General features: G+C 37.2%; 1 protein-coding gene across 2 annotated transcripts in view; it reads right to left on the bottom strand.

Moving 5' to 3' along the window:
• Ac76E (adenylate cyclase type 2 Ac76E) overlaps positions 1-24,434 on the bottom strand; it is a 303,933-nt gene that overhangs the window by 45,186 nt on the left and 234,313 nt on the right. For both annotated transcript variants that reach the window (XM_089245805.1, XM_089245806.1), the window contains 3 exons: positions 19,164-19,349; positions 4,340-4,398; positions 728-895 (listed from right to left, as the gene is read on the bottom strand). In XM_089245805.1, the coding sequence (XP_089101931.1) occupies positions 728-895; positions 4,340-4,398; positions 19,164-19,349 (413 nt within the window). The remainder of the gene's footprint in view (positions 1-727; positions 896-4,339; positions 4,399-19,163; positions 19,350-24,434) is intronic.

The raw sequence follows: 24,434 nt of genomic DNA, 5'->3' as shown, positions 1-24,434 counted from the left end.
TTTGTAAGTGCAATATTCACTGAGATATTCGGATTGAAATATCGGAGAAAAGTTGGGAGTTGAAAGAACCGTATGAAGTAACGGACCACGCTTGTTTCCCTCGTTTATGCGGTTTCGTCTTAATTTCTCTCAGATTTTTGAATTCCACAATGTCCCAGCGAATATTGCACTAAGAAATGGGGAATTGTTTTTGTTCGCATCAGAAAAGACAGACCTGGACTTGGTGTCTGTATAAAAAATTTATATTTTAATAACTGTACAACCCCCTTGCAATATGAATGACTTATCTAAGTTCTTTATGAGGACAATTTTTTAATTGAAAGTACAGCCTCTATGATCATTAGCTCGCCAGTAAAATGCATTAAGGGAAGTTATGGAATCACCCTGCGCACGTAGACTTATTTTATTTATTGTATCTAAAATTACGTGGGGGATACATTAATTTGGCGAAATGTTTCGTAAACCAGCACCAGTTCGCGGACCAGCCCTTGAAGAATATTCGTCAATCCCCATAAAGACAGTTTATAAGATTACGTAATTTACCGCCGAAATAAGTGATTTTTCGGAATTGGTTAGAGCCATTTTTAACTTACGGGTAATAGATTATTGATAAACACAGTACTTCAACATGCAAAATCGGTAGATTTGAATCGAAATTCGGATCTGTTTACTATTCGCGTTATTTATGAAAGCACTCCTTGGATTCTAATGAATTACATGCACTTACGTATCAAAAATTAGCATCTGAATTGCAGCATTAGCGATGAAGAGAGCGAAAGCTGAAGAGAGAAGCCAATGGAACATGGGATCGCTTCTGTTTCGGTATTCGGTCTCCAAATTCGAATCTTCAAAACATAGAAACACTTGATCCAAACCCTCTCTTTTCTCACACTGCCTGCAAAAAAGAAACAGCTTAATCAGATATTTGTTTTTATTGTATTTTTACGGTAATTGACCAAACTATATACCACAAGGGTATCGTGAATTTTTTTCCTTCAACTCATTTTTGACAGCTCTTACAATTCGTGACCACATCGCGCAATTTCTTTCTATGTGATGATCAATTTAGCATGTTTTTTTTTGTATTTAGTTTCATTAAACTAATTAGTAATTATAATTTTGGACAACCTCATGTACCATGTGGCCAAAAAAAAAAAAAAAAAAAAAAAAATTGGGAAAAAATTAGTCTTTTCTATTTAAAAAAAAATTATTTCTGTTCACAAATCCAGCAACGGCAGAGTGCAGCAGGTCCACATACACGGTTTACAACGGTGAACTGATAAGGTAATTTAATGAGGTTTTTCCCTATTTAACGTCAATAAATTCCAACATGGAATTTCGGATTTATTACACCACGTTTTGAGGTCTGCAACGCCGCAAATTAATGAGCCGTCAGATGGATGGTGGGTCAGTGATGGTTTGGGGAGCATTTTCTGCCCAAGGAAAGGCTGATGTAATTTTTCTACCCTCAAGGATGAATTCGAAAAGCTACGTAGAAATTTTGTAAAAGCAACTTGGTGCATATAGCGTGGGCAAAAAGTGCATAGAAACTAAAAATTCATAAAAACCGGAAAAATAACCGAAATAAAAAATGGTTTGCAAGGTTAGCATCACTAGGTCATGGGAATTTTTTTAAGACACAAAAAAACTAAAAAAAAACAGCACTGACGTACACAAGTCAAATAAAAGATACGCAAATAACGAACACAATGCCCCCAAATCGGTTATCACAGCAGTATGCGTTCCACATGGCCACCACCCCAGGGGGATAACACATTGCAGGCGAGTCACAAATCCAAGAGCGGCAGAGTGCAAAAGGTCCATATACACGGTTTACAACGTTGAACTGATTGTGGATTAGGAGCGCGCAAGTTCTTATAACCGTCTCATTTGCATATTTCCACCGAAATTGCTCGTACCAGCGCCACGTATCGGCTGTTTTCGAGTTATTTTTTTGTTGTTCTTGAAAAAAGTTCCCGCGACCTAGCGATGCTAACCCTGCAAACCGTTTTTCATTTCGGCTATTTTTCCGGTTTTTATGAATTTTTAAATTTCTACGGACTTCTAAGTTCTTTGTGGCGAACATTGCATATTCTAACAAGATAATGTGCCAAATTCATGTGTCATGTCGCACAAAGCAGGGGATAAGCAAAAAAACATGAATGTTCTTTTATGACGGGCTCGTTCCCTTGACCTCAACCCCATGGAAAACTAGTGGGGCATCCTTTGCAGATCAGTATACGTAGGTAGGAGGCAATTTTCTTCCATCGAACATCTAAACGTCGCCATATCACAGACTTGGAATGATGTTTCTTGTGAATTTCTCATTGATTTGGTTGAATCCATGCCAAATCGCATTTTTGCTTTGATTAGCAACGGAGGTGGTTGTACAAAATATTGATTTTGATGAATTTATATGTAATATGTTTGAATTTTATTTTACTTTTCCCTCAAAAATCAGTAGGTGCCTTATAATTATGTCCATACTACATCTTCTGTTTTTCCATAAAACAACGTGAAAATATTTTTATAAAATTTCCAATAACTATTATAAAGTTATTTTTTGCCGCCATAAAACAGCTTGAAATTTTTTGATACTTTTTATTTTGCTCTTTGTGATTTCACTAAAATTTAAAAGTGTCTTATAATTATGTCTCGCACTGTACCAAGGCCACAACAGACAAAATGCCCAACGAGGTGGCTGAAAAAAGATGCCCATAAAAAAATATGGATGTCGAGTATATGAATTCGACTATTAATGTTATGAATTCTTATTCAAATGTGAAGAAGATGAATTACGTGAATCAATAATTTGATTGAATCGATACGTTTTAGAGACGATGTTTGAGGGTCGAAAATCAGAGAAAAGGTTAAAAAATCACCTTATAAGAGCTCTTAAAAGTTCCTAAAAGTTACAGCTTACAAAAGTATCGTGAAATTTGTCGAAGATAATTAATTGTACGTATTGATACTTTAGTGTTACTTGCTTCTCATAAGGAAAGGGTCACAAGGTGTCGTCCTCAAACTATTATGAAAAAAATTAAGTACATTCATCTCACCCCTCAAAATCACATAAAAGCAAAAAAAAAATTAGCAGTGGAATGCAATTATTAAAGACGCAAAAAGTTGTTAAAAATTATAACAGTTGGCTACTCATAGCCTCTTGCGCTTCTTGGCCGGATATCTTTTTACTGTCTTTTCCTTTAGCTTATCTATATTTCTAGAACCTAATTTATTTTTTTTCCTCTTTCTTTGTCTAATTGGATCTTGTGTTGTTTGAATGATGCCGCCATAATCTAACACTATATTATTTTTATAGATTTGCGGGATTCTCAAATTCATTCTTGGCCGTTATTGACGATCAAAATATTAATATTATTAATTTTTTTTGAGTAACACGTAATAATTCCACCGGATTTTTTAAAAATATTTTCGTACATATTTAAACGAGTAGAACCAGTGGTAATTTTTTCAAAACTTTTTGAAGATGTCACCTTCGGACCCTTCCCTTGTCGGACGCATTTGAAAAGACCACCTAAAAATCTCCATTTTTCTCTTGTCCTGATTTGTTTCACCATATCTGCTATATTTTTCAGAAACAGCATCATTTGCTTTTCATTCGTTTCAAAAAGTTCTTATATGGAAAATCATTCATTGCTACAGATGCTGTCAAATCCACGTGGAAGAATTTTTTACTTCCAAAAGACCTAAATTGTACAAGGAAAAATTTTCGAAAAGGCTTGAAAAATTGCTTGGATATGAAATTAGAAAATAATTTGAAGAATAGAGGTAAATTCAATAACTTTTGCCTTTCGCTATGACCAAAAACACTCGGAACTTTTGGGATGATTTAAGTTCAATAATTGACTAAAAATAAAAATGATCATTTACATGGTACAGAACAAGAGGATGTTCAGTTTTATTTTTTACGTCGTAAAACACAGGGTGTTCAAGCTAAAGGTATCTAAAAGTAATGGCTTATCAAGTTGCTCGTTAATTGCATTAAAGTGGGCAATTCCTCAATTTATTTGTTTAATAAGGTTCATTCTGTGCACCATTAGTAGCTTTGCAGATGCCAAATGGTACTCGAACTCTCGCCAAATTAGCGGCATTTGAAGTGTTACTAAATCAACTACTTCAGTGTTGTGTTGTTGAAGTCCCACATTCTCCATGCAGTTCATACACGACATTAAATACGCGTCAATGATTTTAATTGAGCTTTTTTTAGCTAGGATACGAAACTTGGAGTAATAACTTCATAACTAAGCATGCGTGGTTCTCTCAGTTTATGCTATTACTTTTGGATACTATTAGCACTTAGTAAAAAAAAATATTGTACCTGCAACTGAATCCAGATTCAGATCCTGGAAGTAAATTCGTTTCAATTAGAGCGAGACTCTGAAAAAAAAAATTAAAAGTTGTTATAGAAACAGTTAGGTGAATAATCATATTTTAATTACGCAATCAGTGCTTGGGGAGGAGCATATTACGAGAATATTCGGAAATTAGATAATATACATAACAGAATAAGATCTCAAATATTAATCGATAGTTCTAAAATACAATGCCATAATCTATCTTTGAGACAAAACTTTTTGTACAGAGTTATCAAATTTTCACGATTAAATGAAAATTACTTAACGAAAAATCAAAATAGAACTACAAATAGATATAATCGAGTTTATCAAGTACCAAAACCAAATAAAAACATTATATAAAAAGAGCTTTTCCTTCATTGCCCCTAAGATATTAAACATTTTTCACACTGAAAATCAATTTAATAATAATAAAAACATAAATCATGAGATTTTTGACTTCGTCATACGCACAGATTACGAAACCATTTAGATGAAAGTATTGAAAGAGCAAAAGAGTATAATAATAAATAAGACAAGTGGTGTACGATGGTTGTATTATATTGGGCTTCACGAAAAACAACTTAATTGTGAACATTATTCAGATATATATATATATATAAGCGAAAATACATTTGTGAACACATATCTAATAGATAAAATAATGCTGTTGCAAGAGAAGGAAAAAATATTCTATAGCTTATTCTCTCCTTAAGGCCTGCTGGATGGACTTTTCAGTCCCTTGAGGCTACAAAGTGTTTGTTTGTAATATGTGTGTATTTATTTTTTGGTTTTTTTGTGTGCATTATATGTTTGTATTTGTGTAACACATTTCTAGATTTGTGTACTAAATACTTGTATTCGTGTAACATGTTTGTATTCGTGTAACATGTTTGTATTCGTGCAACATGTTTGTATTAACATGTTTGTATTCGTGTAACGCATGTCTGAATTTGTTTATTACATGTTTGTATTTGTGAAATTAATAAAAAAGAAAACCCTCTATATTAACCCCCCCCCCCCCCATAAAAGTGTGTTGTGTTAAAACTTATTTTTTTTTAAAAAGGCGAATGTAAATTGGTGCTGTTAGCATATTTTTAATTGGAGAACAATACATCAATTTAATTAATTAGAGTGGATTTTTTAATTAGCTAAAATACTTAGTTAGGGCAAAATAGAGTTTTCCTTGATTTTAATGCCATCTATAAATAGATAAAATCTTGCTTAGCAAAGTTCAATAGTTTTTACTTTAAATTTTATTTACGAACTCCTCAATTTGGTGCGATTTTATAAATCTACGAATACGTGAAATTTCAGAAGCTCTCAAAAATGACCGACAAGAAATCAACTCTTCGTAAATAGTAAAGTATTTACTTATATAGCTGTATTTTGCACTGAAATGACACTGAAGAAAAAAAATAAACCTTCTAAAAAAAAAAAAATTCTCCAACACTGCTACAAAAACGACTACTGATTGGGGGAAAGGCGTCGATATTTTCTCATCAACAACTGACGCGAGTATAAGTCGACAGCCCCCCCCCCCCACTTAAGGAACGAATTTTTCCCCAAAAGAAACTCGGCTTATTCACGAGTATATACGGTAAATTATACTGGACCAAGAATGTGTAAATGCCATGACGTTTCTCTTTGAAAAACCAAATGCCAATTAGGCATATATACGATAGTAATGAGTAACAGTATCCATTCCCTAGTATTACATCAAGTTCATCGCAGGTACACATAGAATAAACATGACAGATTTTCTTTTACACTGCAAAAAAAAAACATCGACGGCTTTTTCAGATTCCCGATCAGTCGATAAAAAACGAATCTCACCACGACTTCCTTTTAAAAATAACTGAATCTGACAGTATAATCAACGCTTTCCTATTCGGTAATTCCAGTAATCTCGATGCAGATAACGGGGAATAACCTTTAAAAACTTCAGTTTGTATTTGTATAAAATCTTAGAATTTTCATTTATTCTTTTTTTTCAACTGAAAAAAGAGCTTGCTGTCAAATTCTATGGATTACAGGAAGAAAAAAATAAATAAAACTATATAAAAACACAGGGAAAAAAATCTTTATATATATATTAGAACGATCTAGTCGATCCGAAGTCGTTGCAGCATCGATAAATTGTAATGCAGCGATCTTCCGCTCTACTGAAGTTCTTCTTGAGGAGGAGGAGGTCGAGAATCTCCGCCACATTCTCAATATATACTATAAATACAGCCGAAAAGGTTTGTAAGGAAGAAGAAAAGATCTCTTTTATCCAAAAAAAGAAAAATATATCCCCTTGTTAGGAGCTCGTAAAGCATTGTATTTAAGCGCTTTAGACCGTGGAGACATCAGCTTTATCTTTTAAGACATTACAAGAAGAAACAAAATATATTTTTTTTTTATTCTTTGGATTTCGGAAATGAGTAGGTGTTTGAAACAGTTTGTATAGAATGTGTATGTTTCAAATATAAAAGTCTTTTTCTTCAAAATCGATACAACTGAAAACAAAAAGGCTATAGATGGATGTAAGATTGTTAATTATTTTCCAGGTGTCTACTTTGACTTTTATCGATAAATGTACGAATATTTCCCTGTAAAATGATTTCTCAAGAAAATTATAATGATGTATATAAATGGTAATAAATTTAATATAAATAAAAATGTGTAAAATATGATGGCGATACCGTTAAACGCGGGCTACTTTTCCCCATTTTTAAAAAAAATTTCAAATTCACTTTCTAATACATCCAATATTGTTACTAACTTTTAAGTTCTAATAACATTTTTTTCATGTCGATAGGCTACCTTATATTATCTATACGTAAATAAAAAACACAGATTATTTTTTTTAACTTTAAGCTAATTAAAAAAATTAAAACATTTTGGGCCAATGCTAATACCCTTGTACGTGCCTAACTTTGGCCCAATGCACGTTTTCCTATGTTAACGCAATAAACGAAATCCGCAAAATACGGTGTCATATAGGATCGTCCTACCCATGAAATTATATAATTGAAAATTTTAACTTAAATATTTAATGAACCCTTAATAAACATAATTTTAAAATAGAAAGTGTGACACTCTTTTAGAATTCTTATAGCATACCCACTCAGTTGACTGTGTTAACTTCCTTTTCAGAAGGAAACATCGCCATGATCACTAAATTTACAGTATAAGTAAAAACGTTTTTTTTTCCGGAATGGGCTGCTTTGCAAAAGTGGAAAATAGTCCAACAGGTAGCATAAGGGAGTGGTATAAGGATATTTAAAAAATTATGTTTTTTGATTAATATTAAAGGGAGATATCTGTATACCTAGATTTTGGAAATATTCCGTTTTGAAAGGAAATTAATGGGAATGCTACCTATTAAAATTGGAGCTGGTTGTCTGAAAAGAATTGGAAATTTCTACGCCAGCTTTTGATTCCAGAAGGCTTCACCTGGCTAAGGAAGTTGCTCTTACTACTCTCTCGGGAGTAACATAAGAAACACAATCAACTCTATAGTGGAACCTCCCGTAACGGACACTGGTGTTAGCGGGCACTTTTTGGATTACATCGACTGGTCTCAATACGGGTATTTTATAATCGGTGGACATTCCTAGATAGCGGCAAAATTTTTCTTGCAATGGGTGTTCGCTATCGAGAAATTCCGCTGTAGAATGTGACTTTGAAAGTGCTTCTGAAAAAGTGTGTCGTTTTGGAAAAAAAATATCTTAACGCAAATAGGAAAAGCTGCATTGCTATGTTCCCTTTTTAATCGAAAATACTGAACTAAATGAATCAAGGTGGATATACAAATACAAATACCACACGAGGCAAAATGCCTAAAGAAATGCCCATAAAACATATGGATGCCGAATATATATCTAAACTGTATCAAAAATACAGCAACCCAATAAGAGAAATAAAAGAGCAATAGTTATGATAAAATACGTATAAATATACTCATGCAAGGATGACGTCACTCTCCGCTACCATACGAAGGTTTTTAACAACTGGATGTTGCGAAGAAACTGGTGTGTAAAAAAGGTTTTTTTTTAACCGGAAAGTGAAAGGACGTGGGTTCGATTCCCTGCAGGGGCAGTTGAATTTTCTCTCTTTCCAAAATATATCTTCGCAACATCCAATTGTTAAAAACCTTCGTTATAAATATACTCCCATAAAAAATTATGGGTCTCTCTCATTCAAGTATGGGCAGCTTCTTGATTTATCCCAATATGTTTATCTTATTTTTTTTAAACGTGTCAATCGTTCAGTGAGAAAGAAAGAAAGTATTAACGGGGAGATTGACGTCTTTCTACATATATTTGGATCAGTGGCATACCCGGGGAGGCAGCGAATGCCTCCGAAAAACTCCCTGCGACACCACAACTTAGAATTGCCCCTTACCAATCGATTTTGATGCCGCCCCCCTCGTGTGTCTTTGACCACCTGCTTATATCTCTTCGTCGAGACAGAGCCGCAGGACATGGGGGGGGGGGGAAGTGTCTCCCTTGGCGAAGCAGTTGATTGGCGATGTATTAATAACTCATAAATCATTTTATCCATCCCGTTGAAAATTTTGAACACTACAATCATATCCTCCAGACCAACCGTGATCCCTGCTATGTCCCCCTAGAGGATATAAGATGGTTCGCCTCAGGAGAAGTGGTCCACGGTGGAAAATACAATAATATATATACATCCACCTCGACCCCTGCGATTTTCAATGTAAACATTTTCAAAATATCATGCCTCTTCATATCTTAAGCCCCGAGTGTCATCAAAAGCACGCGTACATCTTTTCTGCATCTCCTCGACCAAGTCAATACCCTTCTGTAAGTATGGTCTCCAAAACGTAATGGCATACTCCAATAAAGGACGAACTAAGACCCGGAAAACTGGAAGGATCACTTTAGCAGAAAGCGAAGATACCTATTTGAGAATGAAAACGAGAGTTCTGTACGCTTTTTTAAACACCGCTGAATATAGTTCAGAAAACGTAAGCCGCTCGTCAATGAGGATTCCTAAATAAGTGACCCTAGTTGCATTCTAAATGACACCAACATTCAACTGATAAGTGAACGTCATGCTCCATTCATTTCTCCATGCTGCAGTACCGTTTAAGTTGGTCTGGAGCAACTCTCTATCTTTGATTCCCGACTGCCCTGCATTAGCTCCACGTCATGTGCAAATTTTCTAGCAATCCCATCGATACCCTGATCGAGTTTAACCATAAAAAGTGAAAAAAGTATGGGGCCCAAAAACACTTCCTTGAGGAACTCCACTTGTGACAACTGTCCAATCATAGAATTCCCCGTTCACCATAACCTGCTGTGACCTATCTCACAACCTTGATTTTATCCAATTCAACAAATTGCCCCTAATCCCTATCTCATGTAAACATTAAAAGAGGTCATCATATTTGACCCGATCGAATGCTTTCTGGAAATCTAAATAAACAATGTCCGTGTTTTTACTATTTCCCAAAGGCTTACTCACGTGTTCATAGAAGTAATAAAGGAGGTAAAATGTTTCCTTGGGATGTAAATATGTTCCCTTTTGGTAGAAACCACTAGCTTTACATTGCAATTTCTACCAAAAATATTCAAGTTTGAAAAATTTCTTTTTCATAACCTGACGCAGCTCATCTCAACGATTCAGAAACCATTGAAGAGTGAATTTCGAAAGAAAAGTGGAATAACGACTCCCTTTTTGAAAATACGCTCCTCAACTAAAATATACCTAAAGAAAAATTTCTCAATAAGTAACTCGATCATCACATTTTAATCCGTTGGAAACCATCACGATAAACAAAGGATCCAGATATAGAATTTACCCTCACTTATATAACAATATCGTTATTACTTCCGCTTCCATCAACCTCTTCTCGGAACGGAAAATTCCGCGACTGAAGGATTCATTGCGGATATTGTATTTGAGCATCACATCGTGAAAGAATTCGGAATATGCAGTCCTCATACTTAGTGTCGTCTCTCTCACCATCTCGCCATTCCTGTCTGTCTCAGCTCTGAATTCCCTCAAGATCGAAATTCTTATACACTTCCTCCTCTAGAGAGCGAGAGAACTAAGTCTCTACTGAGTATTTTAATTTGCTGCTTCTGCGTTATTTAAGTGAAGCGAAAAGTCTTTGGGTTACAATGTCAATTAAGTTGTTGCAGAAAAGACGGATGGACGAAAAACACCTCCAGAGAAGAAGATACTTTACTTGTGCGTGTGTGTCTCTTGAAGTATCAAGTCTGCATTAAATTAAGTCCTGATTTAATACCTAAGGGATTCATTACTCACAAGAAACTTCCTGTTATGAGAATCTCGTTTCGGCGAGAAAACCGGGATTTAATTCCTTTGGATCTTTTGCATTTTCAGCAGCTTTTTGAGTACTTTCCACTCGATATATTACCCCTGGGGAAAAAAAAGTGTTCGATTCTGCACAAAAACACTCGCAATGGTACATTTAAGATATCCGACCACCTCCCTTGGAACTTTTCTGTAAAATGTTACTGTGGAGTGTGAACTTTAATAACATTTTTTTGTAGAAAATGTCTCAAAATGGTGATACAAAATAATAAATTTTGAACTACCTGTCACTTTGTATGAAACAGTCATTTTGATGCCAAATTTTGAGTAAAGTTCTTATAATACTCGAAAAAATGATTGCAAAAAGTTCTATGAATGAAATGTTTTGTTATTTACACAGTAGATAGAAAGAGAACCGCTCACAACTCTGGACTGATACAAAGCACCTTACTTCCGTTACCTCAAAAGAGACAGAGTTGTGTCAGAAACAGCAAAGATTTATAGTGATGGCTCCCCTTGCCCCGTGCTCGCAAGTATCGAATCACTCGCGTCGTTCTCCCCATGAAGACAGCCGTCAACTCGATGCAACGTACAAGCCATTTGACAAAAATGGATAGCTGAACCAAATGACTAGGGGAGGGGGGAAATTGCACGTGCGTTCAGTGGTACATAAGGGCCAGAGACCGCAGCCTGGGATTTCAAAAGAAGAAAAAAGTTTTTATTCACGAAACACTTGTATGCAAAAATGCAACAGTAAAATGGACGCAACTTTGATTCTAAGCGTGATACAAACAAAACAAGGTCTGTTTTGGAATCACAAACACATATTCCCCCTATTATATTCACAAAAGAATTTTTCGTGCCTAATTTTTCTTTTCAGTTGGCTAACATGTCAGTACGTTGGGAAATAAAGTTTTGTGTTGTTGGCATCACTGCTTTCATGTTTACAAGAGTGTAAATAACGCCATTAAAAACGACGCGTTATTGCACATAGCCAAAATTTCTCCTGAAAGTATCCATGTATACGTCCTAGATATTTGACGAAGTTTTCTTGTTACCACCGTGTTGCCGATGTATATGGGAGTTCGTGGAAATTTGTACCGTCTAAGTGAAGAGAATATATTTACATTTATGTCTTCAACGTCTTCAGCTGTGATTCTTGTGAATTTTCTATACATTTTCCCCTTTTTTAAGATTGGTCAACAGGATGGCATCAGTGCAAAGAGCAGTGGTCTCAAACAAGAACCCTGCGGGATAGAAGCTCTTATTGGTCTAACAGTTGAGAGACAGCTGCCATTTTTGACTTGAAATCTTCCATTGGAAAGGTAACTGTTTAAAAAGATGACGGAATAATCAGGCGAATTTTACTGGCCACGAATCACATGACCTTAATGGCAAAAGTTTCGCCATTTCATAAGGTCGTGTGCTTTGTTTTATCGAAGGCCTTACATAGATCCAGACAGAGAGCACAGACATGTTCCTTGTAGTTGAATGCAGTCATTATGAACTCGGTAACGGTGCAGCTGACTAACGCAAGAGTGCCCCCGCCTGAATCCGTACTGCTCACTGGGAAGACTGTCGTTGGAATACAGGAAAGTGTTAAGACGTGAAATATAGATACGTTCAAAGACTTTAGAAATGTTACTGAGTAGGCTAAGTCTGAAGTTATGAGAAAAAAAGGGGAGTCAGTTCCAAATTTATGAAGAGGTTTGACAATAGAAAGTTTCCAGACATTGGGAAAATAGCTTGTTTGAAGCATGCTATTGAATATATTATTGAGGGATTCGAGGATAGAAAGAGGAAGATTTTTAAGAGCGAGATTTGAAATTTCGACATGAGCAGAAGCTTTTTTAGTTTTCAGTTTGTTAATTATGCTCCTGACTTGGTCAACATTGGTCAAACCGGCAGCACCCATTCCGCGCAAGGCGTCCGAGCGAAGCCTGTCCAGGAGTTCTTGAACTTTCCCATGATGAGCTGAGGCTATATTTCGAGATTGCAGACAGTTTGGCATAAATTGCTTTTCATAGTTATCAGCAAACGTTTCAACAATATCTTCGTTTGTATACAACAGTTGACCTTGTTCGTTTGTAATTTTGTCCACCGCTGGAAATTTTCGTTTAGATTTTTCACGCCTTCCAAAGTGGGCCATCGGATGCTGTGACTTCCTCAATGAAGTGGGCGAATATCTCATTGACATATTCAGTTGTTTCTTGTCTTATTTCCTTTTCTAGTGTGTTTAAAGTAGTTTTGTCAGACCGTCTTCTAAATCTTTGCCAGAGTTTTTGGACCCGGTTTTTTAGTCTGATTTTGTCCCACAATTCTTTAGAAATATCAAATCTATTCTTTCTTTTACCTTGATCTTCCTGGTGGAGGAATGTATGGCTGTTTTAATTTGTTCAGTCACTTCTACTGCATTTTCAATACAGTTTGTCGTCAATTCTGCAGCGTTCTACACTGGTAAGGTTTCCAGCGTGGAGCGAAAAATGTCCCAGTTGGTAACCAGTTGATATGAAATATCCTCAGGAATGGAATATGGAATGGAAAATATGGAATTTCTCAGCCACCTCGTTGGGCATTTTGCCTGTTGGGGCGTTGTATTTGTATCCTTTAGTCTAGTTATATCGATGGTAAAAATAATAGCGTTGTGAGTTGAATTAAGTTTGGCAGTTGTTTCGAAAGAGATGTTGTGCCTTGTAGATTCTTGGAGATTCCATAGTCCAGAACATCAGGTCGATAAAATAGACTGATAGGATAATTGGTCGGAATGTTCTATGAATAAATGCATAAGCAATTATCCCTACAAAATCTACAGAGGACTCTACCTTGTCTATTTGTGGAACGGCTGAAGAATGTAGGACTTTCACTATTGCAGTCACCAGCAATCAGTACCGGATTGTTTATATTAACGAGACAGTTCAGGAGATTTATATCAACACAGTTATTAGGTGTTTTATAAATCGCACAAATGGTTATTGGTGATCTCTTGTTGAAGATGTTTACTGCCAAAGCTTCCATTTCAGTTGAAGAATGAATCGAAAGTTTTTGGTGAGGAATGTCTTTTTTTGACGAACACCGCAATTCCACCACACCTTCCATGTGGACGGTCTTCACGTAAGCGGATAAAATAAGAGATATTGGAAGTATGAGATGGTTTTAAAAACTTTCACAAACAAGTGCTACATCAATTCGAAGGTCATAGAGTAGCTATTGGAATTCTTGTAGTTTCTGTTTAAGTCCAGTGGATTCCATGCCAGAATTTCCAGTGGTTTGCTGATAGTTGACGCTCGTGTATTAATTTTTTAGAGCCGAAATAAAACCAATCAGAATTTGAATAAAGTTATGAGCCAAGAGAAGAGCCTTCAGGAATGCCAATATTCACCAAAAGTTCTCTCACAACATTGGAAAAATCCTCGACGTTCTTCTGTGAATTCTCCACTGTTTCAATAGTAATTGAAGACATACAAACTGAATGTATAGACACATTAGTGACGTCAGTTTTATCAACGACAAGGTAAGATTCTGGCATTTGCCTGTTTACAGAATTATTATCAGCTTTAGAAAGTTCAGACGGTTTGACTATGTGATCGCCCAGAGGATCATAAAGATTATTAAGATGTTCGTTGAATTCATGAATTACATCCGTGAAGATAACTCCAAATTCATTATTTCGGTTATTTTGATATTTTCACTTCCTCGGCTTCGTTATACTTTCTGTTCAGCTCCTCGATCAGTTCGGCTTCGGTGAGATTCACTTTGCCTATTTCAAGAATATGTGGTTCCTTTAAGACCTCGTCTACAGAACATTGTAATACCAACGGGATTGTACTAGACTTGATCCAAGGATTTGACTCTGTTTTGGTAGACAGCTTGTTTTCAGAAGAGTTCTTTTCCCTATTTTTGTCTCTTCCTCGTTCTAAAACTACGTTGTTTCTTACGCTGCCCTGAAGAGGGAATTCTCGAAGCGAAGGTGGAAGCTTGGAGATGAAGGTTCTTCCAGATTCACCTGCAGGAGCAAGTCTGGCGAGGCACTTAGCATACGTTCTTGTATTGCAAAAGAATGAATTATTATTCATATAATACAAATAAAAAATTTTATTCAAAGGTGGCACCACCTTTTTAACGCCCAAGTAATGCAGTGGTAAGTTGCTGGATTACAACCATGAAAGCTGTTGTTACGTCCGCAGGTTAGAACCGAGGAAAGACCATAAATTATGAGTTCTTTTATCTATCGAGGCTTAGAAGATTACCGATAGATGACGCCTTCATTTGCAACTCAACTTTACGCGTTGGTGTACATGAATATGACAGGAGCTGGTGTGTGGTGTAGTAATGTCGATAGAACGCAAAGATCTCGGTAAAGTAGTGGCACTGTCTTTGTCACCAAACCCTTGGGATGAATTTTTGCTCCGAGTGAAACTGTTGTGAAGAACCATTCTACCAGCTCATTTCCTTATCAACCAAACAATTTTCAGGAACTCCTTAAATGTCAGTGAAAAGGAACATTTTTTCAAGTGGATAGGTGTATAAACGTCCAATAAAAGACAAGTTTTGTAGATGAACAGCTGCTTTTGACGGTAATGTCATCCGTATATTTATGCTTCTTATGGAAAAGAAGCCCCCCCCCCAGGCAAAATTTCAAACGAATTTTTATTCCTTGAAAATTGTGCAGTTTATTACAAGAAATATGTTGCTATTCAACAGGATCTTTACCATCCGGTCTCCTCAGGACCTAAGGTGATTCCCGGTTATAGAATCTTCCGGGTTATGGATCCAGTTTTGTGTATTTTCTAAGTTTTCATACCTAAAGCAGTCAGTAAGTAATATGCCTCATTTAAGCACTTTGATTCATTTTCCTTTAAAAAATTAATAAAGCAATATACAAGATGCACAGGAAACACGGCATTTTACTGGCAAACCGTTGATTCTAGAGGTATACTTCCAGTTAGAAAAAGTTTCCAAATAACGTGTAGTACTCGGATATGCCATTCATGTTCTAGGGGTTGTACGGTTATTAAAATAAAATAAAAAATTAACTTTTTATAAGTCTCTCTCCCTTGTGCTCCAAAACCTAATTATAAAGTTTTTGCACAGTCTCTCCTGATGCCAAAAAATTTCATGTTTCTAACTGCAATGTTCACTGAGATATTTGAATTCGAAAAACGGAGAAAATTTAGAAAAAAAAAAAAAACCAGCTGTAAATGCGGAAAAACCGTTCTATCCGCGTTTAACGCTGTTTTTCTTCTCTCCTAAATTTCCGCCGTTCTTCGAATTCGAATATCTCAGGGAATATTGAAATTAGAAACAATTTTTTGTTAGTATCGCGAGAGACAGGGCAACATAATTTTAATTGTGTTTTGGGGCACACGGGGACTGTATAAAAAGTTAGTTTTTTTTATTTTGATAACTATACAAGTCATTGGAACATGACTGACGTATCTAAGTCCTACACGTTATTTGGAAACATTTCTAACTGGAAGTAGAATCAACAGTTCGCCAAGGTTACCTATGCACCTTGTATATATGCGATAGTAACAGATAATTTAATTGAAACCCTAACTTCTAATCTACCTGCTGTTACTAGTGTTACGGTGTCTATAGAAAAAAAAAACCAACTTTTTTTTTAAACTAATTTTTGCAGTCATTGCATAGATTAAAAAAAAAACAACAGAAAACAAAACTGAAGATTATTTTTCTTTCTTGTTTCTGATGATCGTATAAACCATAGTTTCCCAACCTTTCTTGTCCCATCGCCCCCTTCTTCAGAAGTTTTTTTCTCCCAGCGCCCCCCAACGCAATCTAACCCATAGAATCCTATGCTATACCCGTAGCTGCTACCGCCCCCCTGTAACATTCCATCGCTCCCCAGGGGGCGTTAACGCCCACGTTGGGAATCACTGGTATAAACGATAAATTATCCAATTCCATTTCCTTCGTACTGGTGTGTTTCATGTTCTAGTTTTTTTAAAATTTCAACTTTTTCCTCACGTTTACATAAAGAATTTACATAAAGCCTATCGTTGCAAACTGAAACGTAGTTTCCATTTGCAACAATGTGCTTGCGACATGACGATGTTTTCAGCGTGTCTGGAAATTCGCTTAAATAATCACGGGAAATATAACAGAACCTTGGAGAAGTTCAAACACAAACTGTACAACGCGGAGAAATGAAATGCAAAAAAGGAAACTTATTTTGGTCAAAGCAGATTTTCTGATTAATCACATTCATTGAGCCACACAGTTGCCATCATTAATTCCCAGAAGCCCGAAATACCTACTATTTGTGTAATTTTTATCCGATCCCAAAATCATTTCTCCTAGTTGTTTTAGTTTATGCATTTTTTATGTCGGTTCCTTAAATTACTTCTAAAATTTACTTATTTTTCTGTCCGTCCGAGAATTATTTATCCTATTTGTTTACTTTATTGGGCCGTCGTAGAATTATTTCCTCCTATTTAATTTACTTTTTATGGCAGTTGGAGAATTATTTCTTGTCCTATTTACTTTTCTGGACCGTCTGAGAACTATTTCTCCTATTTTCGCATTTTACTATTCTACAAACAAAGCTCCCATTTCAACCGGTCCGACAAATTTTTCAATTATTTTTATCGGTCCGCAGACGTGAAAAGGTTGAAGAATATTGCTGTAGACCACGTCTTCTTGAACTTGAAGAGGTTCCTTTCAGGCTAGGGAGGAAGAAGTGAAAACAACGATTCACTGATGGTCGTATAATCATGTCACTTCTATGATGTACGAACATTTTTCTCACGCTATGGCAAATTTTTCACCGAAAATAAAACTTGAAAAGTAGCTGAAAAATATTTAAAATCTGATAGACAAAAATGGAAAATATGAAATACAGTCTACGCCACTGAATGTGATCACATCGGGACACTTGGTTTCTGATAACAATAACCGATTGATAGCTATGTGCTCAAAAAAATCCGGTTGTAAGTACGATGACCATAAGTATGACCGACCGTTTGGTCGGAAGAAACGAATTAAACCCCGGGACAACTTCGGTTTTCTTTAACACGTAACAGGTTTCAAAATGATAAAAATTGCACTTTTATTTTTGAATTGTTCAACAGAATTTTTTTCTCCTTAAGCTAAAATCATTTTTTATTCAGAAATTGAGAGTAGTAAGAATGGAACTGTCTAATGTGTATTACGAATTACGATACTTTTTATACGTGCAATACGTACCACAGATTCCCCTTCTTAGACATGCGTGGCTTAATCTTTGAGACAAGCATATGGCTACCGGCAGGATCAACCAGGTATCTGTTTCGTAATTTATCCAAAGTCGAGACCTCCCCCGAGTGACACGCAATGGCCGCGTCGTGTGTTCGGCACATCTCCCTCGTGTTCTCCGACTTCAACCGTGAGTCGTTCGCGGGAATGGGTTCGTGTTTCATTCTCGCCGGGACTCCTAGGAACCCCGAGCTAGTTCGGTGGGGATGTCTCCCCCACCGCGAGGCCACACAACCCGTCACTCGGTCCCCCAAGCCGTCCGCCACGGGAGCAGGGAGGGATGCCTCAGTATCGGGCAAACCCTGGAATCGACCCTGCTCAGCACCTTCTAGAAATAGAAGGCCTCCACAGTCTGCTTGTGACGTCAATAAGTAGTCCATTTTCCATCAGAAATATTCAGGGAAAAAAATATTCCTTGCTCTTGCCAGTATCATCGTTGTGAGGAAAAGAAATGATCGGGCTTGGCGATTTCTATGCCCCACATCCAATTGTGGTATTTGTGATTCAATCAGGAAGATTCTACGCCAAAATATGAAGAAACGAAATAGGATGCTGTGGTTAAAAATGTGGCAAACTTGCTACGTAGTCAGAATGACGTTTATGGCAAACAGTTGAGAGGCCCTCTATCTCTAGGAGATGCTGCCCTGCTGCGAGAGGGGATCCGTAGGCACTCCTGCGTCCCATACGATTGCCGAGGAGCTCTCCGATCTTAGTTCAACAACGAACCTTCGCACAGATTCCCCTTCTGGAAATATCCTAGACGAGGCCCCCCCCCCCCCCCCGAGAAGGTACGCTACGGCCCTGGGCCAGCTGAAAGAAACTGACCAAGAACTCAAGAAAAAATCTTTTTTTACTTTAAACATGCCTTTGCTAATGGAATCAATCCTGCATCAATCATAGCGGCTATTTAGACTCGATTGTGAATTGAGACATTTAGGACATTGTGAACTGAGTACGGAAGTAAGAAAGCCTTCCCACATAGTCTTGAAGATTTATGACTATGATAACTTACGGGGCATAAAAAAATCTGGTTCAACCTCAGCTTCAAAATATGCAAAAAGAAAAACATGAAAAAAAAAAATTGATAACATAAACCAAAATCCTGATAACTTCGAACGAATTTTTTCGCATGTTATGATATTAGTACGTTCCGTACTTAGCGAAAGCAGTACCCAAATGATAACATTATCCGTGATTTTAATAAGCGGCGACGACTGTATTGTGAATCGTATGATTTACTTTGTATCTTATACTCACCGTCAAACGGATGTTTTTCGCCAACGTCGTCTCAGAAATATTAGCGAAAGGTTTGTCAGCGCCCCATCCTTCCATGTATTTGCTCATTTTCGTAGAAAGGCGAGTCCTGAAACTCCCACGGATTTCTGACCGGCCTCCTTCACGACCACCGATCAGGGAATGACCGGTTGGGCGTCCATCAGCTTTCTAGAAAAAAAAATAATTCAAACCATAATTTAGAACTTTTTTTTTTTCAAAATATATTAAAATATTGAACTATTTCTCACAGGGCTGACGCGTGTTTCGTGCAAAATATGGTATAGATACACATTTTTTACCAAAATAAAAAATGATTCGAGTGTAAAGGAGAACCATACTTTTTGTAATTTCAGCTAACCTATCGATCTGAAATGATCCTTTCAGAAGTTTTGCGTGTCTTGCGTTTTCTCACGTGAATGGTCGTAAACTCGAAAAGTGTTCAACTTTTCCACTAGGTATATGTAAGTATGTATTCAAGGGAAAGGTCGTGAGAGAGAGTAAATGAGAGTGTGTGTGTGTGTCGATGAAATCGACGCGAAAGAAAATGTATCGATTTCTCTCTCTCTCGTACAAAAATCTCAAATAACACAAGTTCTTACTATAAATTTGAGTTAACGATGCCGGTTTTCAAAAATGGAGAAACCTTTTCAGAAAGAACCGATTCTCAACGATTTATGTATTTCTCAAAAACAAATGCAAGTTTCCGGGTTCTTAACTCGTCTTCATGATATTTTTAGACGAGGAATATAAAATGTAATGAGTGTTTACGACTGTCGTTTTTTAAAACAAAGGTATAGTATTCGCGGAAACATAATCTTTTAACGTTCATGCGTAAATATTCATGAACATGAAGTATTTTCTCTACATATATTCAACGGAAAAAGTGATGATCCTAAATACTCTTGGCTTTCTCAGAGATGCGGTGAAGCAACATTACAATGATAGTGATGGTCATAATCTATTACTGATTAGAGATACGTAAATTTCGCAAAAAAAAAAAAGTCTTTTAATCAGAAATTTCGCATTTATTCGCAATAACGAAGTCCAAATGAAAAAGTTTCACTTCTTTTCAAAAACAACAACAACAACTCTCAATAAAATAAAACAGTTCAAAGCAAAAATTTCGCATTAAAGCCGGGTTTTCCTAGGAATCGGTTTTTTTTTGCGCAGCGTGAACCGAATTAGACTATTTCGCGCCGACAGAAACTTGTTGCATGATTACGCTAGGCGTTTGCGTTTTTCTAGCGTGGCGCATCAGATCAGGGCGGCTATATACGGCCTTGGCATCAGCTACTCTGTCGTCTGCACGCTCCAGTTTGAAGGGGAAGGGAAAGAAAACACACACACAAGAGTGAAGAGAACATTGACAAAACGCACGACGCATTTGACCCCTGCAGAAGCAGTCAGCCGATCCAATACCTTCTAAAGCAGAAGGTGCTCTAGAAGGTGTTGGCCGATCACGCCCGACGTAAAGCGCTGTCGTGGGGCGTATTGCGCTCTGTAGGAAAAACAGTCATGTTGCTTTTCTTATTGGTGAGTGGACGGCGTGTCGCGCTGGGCGAATCGCGTTGCGCGCGGCACAGGAAACCTGCTCCTAGGAAAACGCGGCTTAACAAAAAAAAACAGGCCGTACTGGAAAGAGTGTTAAAGTACTTAGTTGAACCACAGACAGCCAGAATTTAATTTTTCTCGTCGCTGTCCAGCCCAAGGGGTCGCTGTCCAGCCTGCCCCTTGCTGGCTATGAAGGGGGTTATAGACAAGTTTGTGTAGATGTGAAGTGCTTGTAAGTTAATAGAAAGAAAAAAAAACCACAAACACATACGGTCGGGTAAATGCTACCATCAGAATACTACAGTACACAAAGATCAGTAGTTGAATCAGTTAGTGAAAAATCTAACATTATATAGTAATGCATCTCTATTTTTTCCTTATTTTTCAAATGCTTTTTATACCATCTTTTCCGAAATTCCAAAAAGTTGTATATACAGTCGCACTTATAACATACTCCGGATATAACAGAAACCGTGTATATAACACGGGGTTGTGAAATCCTTAAAATTTGGCCCATTCCGTCTATATATTTTTACCTCTATTATAACATACCCTGCTGTAAACATGCACTGTGGATATAGCAAACCAAAAAGAAAAGGTCATAATCAAGAAAATAAAACCGGATATAACATACTGCGAAAAACCCTAGGAAAATTATAGTCAAAAGCACAGACTTTTCTGTACAACATTCATTGTATGCGGGTGATGTGTGTCTTGACGTTTTCTCACAAAAAGACCTAGATTTTTTCAATAAACGAGAAATTATACTTCTCTTGGCTGGAATAGTTACATTTCATCATCAGCAGATGGCACTAAATACTATGGTTATTAAACTTTAGCGTTACCTCTCAATGATGCATGTAACCATTTTGGCAATAAAAGTTTTGACATTATTTTAAAAATAAAATCCTTTCTTTGGGGAGCCATTCAAGTACTACTTCAGCAAATTTTTAGCCATTTTTGACCCCCACCATTGCCAGCAAAACTCTGACCTCCTGTCAACACTGCCCCCTACCTCCTAACGCATGTTGGTGGGATCAGAGGCGTGCGCGGACGAGGGCATAGGGAGCACTGCGCCTCACAGAACAAAATTTATTTTTTTAAGTAAAAAGTATTTTAGAAAAAATTAAATATCTGATGTGGCCTGCCCCCTCAAACCTAATTTTGTGAAAATGAAATAAGAGGCACATTTACATATCGCTTAAATGACCCGTGGCACAATTCCTGAACATTTAAGCGGCCCGTGGCGCATTTTCAGATCACTGAAATACTCCCGTGGCATATTCACAGATCACTTAAGTAACCCGCGATACAGTTCCAGAACACTTGAGCAATCTGTGGCACATTTAGAAATCCCTTGAGTGACATGTGGCATAGTTTTAGAGCACTTAAGCGGGCCCCGGTGCTGTTCTACATAACTGAAGTTACCCCCACGGCACATTCCCTAATTACTTAAGTGATCCGCGGCATAATTACGGATCATTTGAGATGCGGGGCACAGTTCCAGAGCACTTAAGCGGCCCGGACACATTTCCAGAGCAATTGAAGGATCCGCTAAGCATTTAGATCTCACTAAAGTGGATCTGTAGGGGGACTTATTATTAGGGAGAATATTAGTTCAGGTGCCCACAAACTAGCGAAAGGTTTTTCTCGTTTTTAGCTCACCGAGTAAGATGCTATTAAGAATATTTCATATTTTTATAAAGGGTGGTTGATGACGTAAGCATCACCCAACCCCCCTCCTCCTCCCCTTGTCATCAAAAGCCAGCAAATCGGAACCCCCCATCGATGCTGACGTAATACTTGAATGACCCCTTTCTGTGTAAAAATGTGTCGTCTATGCTTTTCGAATTATTGAAGTTTTACTTGTTTTTTATTACTTTGTGATCTTTTTATTGGTGGCGGTGATGAAAGAACAATAATTGTTTCAAATCAACTCAGTCACTGTGTTGAAAAGCTCCGTTAATTCAAGTGTATTATTGATTGATGAGTGCATATAAAGTTCATAAACATTAGAGAGGTTATTTTTCGGAATAATTGTACAATACGTTTCCAAAAATACCTTCATGTTGCTGTATATCTCGTTTGGGACAATTCAAGTATTACGTCAGCATCGATGGGATGGGGGGGGGGGAAGGTGGTTCCAATTTGCTGACTTTTGATAACAAGGGGAGAGGAGGTAGATAATGCTTATGTCATTAAACACCCTTTATGAAAATATGAAATTTTTTTACTGGCATCTTACTCGATGCGACAAAAAAAACGAGAAAAACCTTTCGATAGTTTGTGGGCACTTGAAGTAACATCCCCCCCCCCTTATTGATAAGTGTCCCACAGAGCCACTTTAGTGATCTCGAAATGTTTCGCGGATCCAATTGATCTGGAAATGTGTCCGGGCCGCTCGAGTGCTCTGGAACTAAGCCACGTATCACTCAAGTGATCCGTAATTATATGCCGCGGATCACTTAAATAATCTGAGAATGTGCCGCGGGTAATTTGAGTGATGTAGAACCGCACTGGGGCCACTTAAGTGCTCTAAAATTACGTCACGTGCCACTCAAGGGATCTCTAAATGTGCCATGGATTAATGACTTAAGTGTTCTGGAACTGTGCCACTTGCCGCTTAAATGTTCTGGGAACGTACCACGGGACACCTAAGAGACCTGTAAATGTGCCGCTCAGTTCATTTTTACAAAATTAGGTTTGAGAAGGGCAGGCCGCATCACATAATACCCAGGGTCATATTTGGTCTGCGAGCCAAGGGCCTTTATGCGATTTATCATAGCGGTGAATCGCAATGAATTTATTAAAGATAAATTTTGGGTTCATAGCCTTCAAATAACATTGAAATTAACAGAAATTGATTATAACAACATATAAAGGTATTTTCTTCCGAAATTTTAATAAAAAAATACTTTTTGCATTAAAAAAATAAATTTTTGATCGTCGGGGGGGGGGGCACGATTGTACCTATCCCCCCCCGTACGTCTCTGATCCCACCATTATGCGTTTTCTGAAGGGCAGAGCTGATGACGAAATTTTGTTGACGCGGGGGGGGGGGGGTGTCAGAGTTTTGCTTACTTTTGCTGATGGGGGGGGGGGGTCAAAAATGGCTAAAAATTTGCTGACGTAATACTTGAACGGCCCCTTTTCTAATAAATTTCTAAAACTTTTCGGATATCCACCAAAAACTATATTCATGCTATATTATATTTCAATTATGTGCTGCATGAGCTTATTTTGTGACGAGAATCTCAAGAATTCATGCATGTTATTGCTACGTAAGCTAATTTCAACACCTCCCTTATAACATTCACGTCGGTTATCACATACACTTCTCGAATCACCTAGGCAGTATGTTATAACCGAACTCGATTATATTTACATGTAACACACTGTCAGTCAGAGGGGAAAGCAGTGATGCTTGTGGGTTTCGCTTTCAAGCACGCACACAAGTACTGAGCAAAATGACGACTTTTCCACTTCAAAAAGTGTAAACTATCTAGATTTCACGGAAAAAGTAGTAAAAAAATCAAATTTTCATCATTTATTCGTCAAAATTGGCAAATTTCGCATTTATTTAGTAAATACGAAATTTACGTATCCCTACTGATGATAATAAATTGAAGATCCAAGACGGGGGTCTTCAACACGTGGCTCGTAGTCCACATGTGACCTACGCAGCTTCTTGCAGTGGCCCAC

Source organism: Pholcus phalangioides, unplaced genomic scaffold, assembly GCF_987345545.1.
Source record: "Pholcus phalangioides strain wild (caught in Gottingen) unplaced genomic scaffold, Ppha-v1.0 ptg000016l_1, whole genome shotgun sequence".
NCBI lineage: Eukaryota > Metazoa > Arthropoda > Arachnida > Araneae > Pholcidae > Pholcus > Pholcus phalangioides.
This window is presented reverse-complemented; position numbering and strand designations above follow the sequence as displayed.